This window comes from Pundamilia nyererei, unplaced genomic scaffold (genome assembly GCF_000239375.1).
Source record: "Pundamilia nyererei isolate P.nyererei 1_Seehausen unplaced genomic scaffold, PunNye1.0 scaffold00051, whole genome shotgun sequence".
In the NCBI taxonomy this organism is placed as follows: domain Eukaryota; kingdom Metazoa; phylum Chordata; class Actinopteri; order Cichliformes; family Cichlidae; genus Pundamilia; species Pundamilia nyererei.
Genome location: NW_005187452.1, coordinates 779,682 through 781,287, shown reverse-complemented (window position 1 = coordinate 781,287; position 1,606 = coordinate 779,682). Strand labels below are relative to the sequence as shown.

At 39.1% G+C, this 1,606-nt stretch overlaps 1 protein-coding gene across 1 annotated transcript in view; it reads left to right on the top strand.

Annotated features, from left to right (window-relative positions):
• Positions 1-1,606, top strand: part of ctsba (cathepsin Ba) — an 8,717-nt gene that overhangs the window by 2,789 nt on the left and 4,322 nt on the right. The window contains 2 exon segments of the mRNA XM_005733291.1: positions 359-486; positions 565-675. Of these exon segments, the coding sequence (XP_005733348.1) occupies positions 364-486; positions 565-675 (234 nt within the window). The 5' untranslated portion in view covers positions 359-363.

Sequence of the window (1,606 nt, the reverse complement as noted above, 5' to 3'; positions counted from 1 at the left end):
TTTTTTTTTTCCACTCGTAGCTTCAAGCAGTGTGATGGTGTTCAATCAGCTGTGACCTTTTAAGTGGTGATGTAGTTTCAGGAGTCTATCTTAAAGGGTGAATATCATACTGTGTGTAGCTGCAGCAGTGTATTGACTACAAATGTGAAAATCCAGCAGAGCTGGAGAACAGCTGAGGATTTTAAAATACAAATAAACCTCTACTTCCTGTTTTTGAACTCTAGCTAGACTTGTGAATGTTCAGGAAAGTCAAAAGGCTCATTTAGCCGGTTACTGAAATGAAGTCTTTGTTTATGACATGATGCAGTAACAGAATAAATTACCACAGCTAAACCAAACTTATTAACTTGTCTTTCAGGCAAGATGTGGCATGCAGCCTTCCTCCTGTTGGCTGCCAGCTTGTCAGTGAGCCTGGCCAGACCCCACCTCCATCCACTGTCTAGTGAGATGGTCAACCACATCAATAAACTGAATACTACCTGGAAGGTGAGTGAATTGTTTTTTAATTTATGACAGACCTCTGAGAGTAAAAGTGTTTGACTAAATCTCCTCCCTGTCTTGCAGGCTGGCCACAACTTCCATAACGTCGATTATAGTTATGTGCGCAAGCTGTGTGGTACAATGCTGAAGGGACCCAAACTGCCAGTCATGTGAGTCTTAGTCATATGTTCTGTGGTTGCGAAACAAGTCCTCTAACGATCCCTGACATCAGAATATTTCAACCTACGCTGATCACAGGATAGTTGACTGTACTTTCACATTATTCTCAGTGTCACTGGAAACTTACTAATAGGGCTACATGATTATGGCTAAAATGCTAATCACTTATTTTGAGTAATGAAATCAAAATTATTTGTTTTAATTTTTACATTGTGCCACATTCTTGTTAAATAAAACTTCTTTAATAAAATTAAATAATGTGCTTATTCACCTGAGAGCATCTCTTGGAAGCTGAATTTAAAGTCTTTCACTTCATTCATCGTAGCTGCATAATTAAAGTGAATATAAATCATAGTACTCGACAGCTGTGGGTCCCTTTCCCCTGGAGTGTTTTTCATACAGCGTGGGTATTTCCACTGCTTAAGGCAGTAATCTTTTGTTTAGTAAGGTAACTGTTTTCTTGAAGCCTTCAGTACTCTCTGTTTATTGGACAAGTCTGTGGTGATTGCAGGCTGGCCACAGGCTGCCTTTGTGAGCCGGAGGAATAGGCTTGTTGTTATGGATGTCTGTAGGATGCAGGTCGATTCACATTAGCAGCTCTTGCATCACATACAAGTCTTCCTGCAGTCATTATGCTGCATTTTCTGATGGGTTTTCAGGGAGTTGAATAAGTTGAGTTGTGATGCAGATACAACTCTATGGCACTCACTGCATATGAGTTCTTCTAGTTAGGATTAGGGATGGGTATTGATAAGATTTTCACGATTCCAATTCCATTTTCGATTCTGTTTAACGATTCGATTCTCTTATCAATTCTTTTAAAAAAAAAGGAGAACACTAAGGTCGAATAGCTTAGAACCTTGTTTTATATCTTCTCTTTGTACAAGATAGAAATTTAGGAGTAACATGGCCTTACAAACCCAACAGTGAGATCTTAAGAGATCCA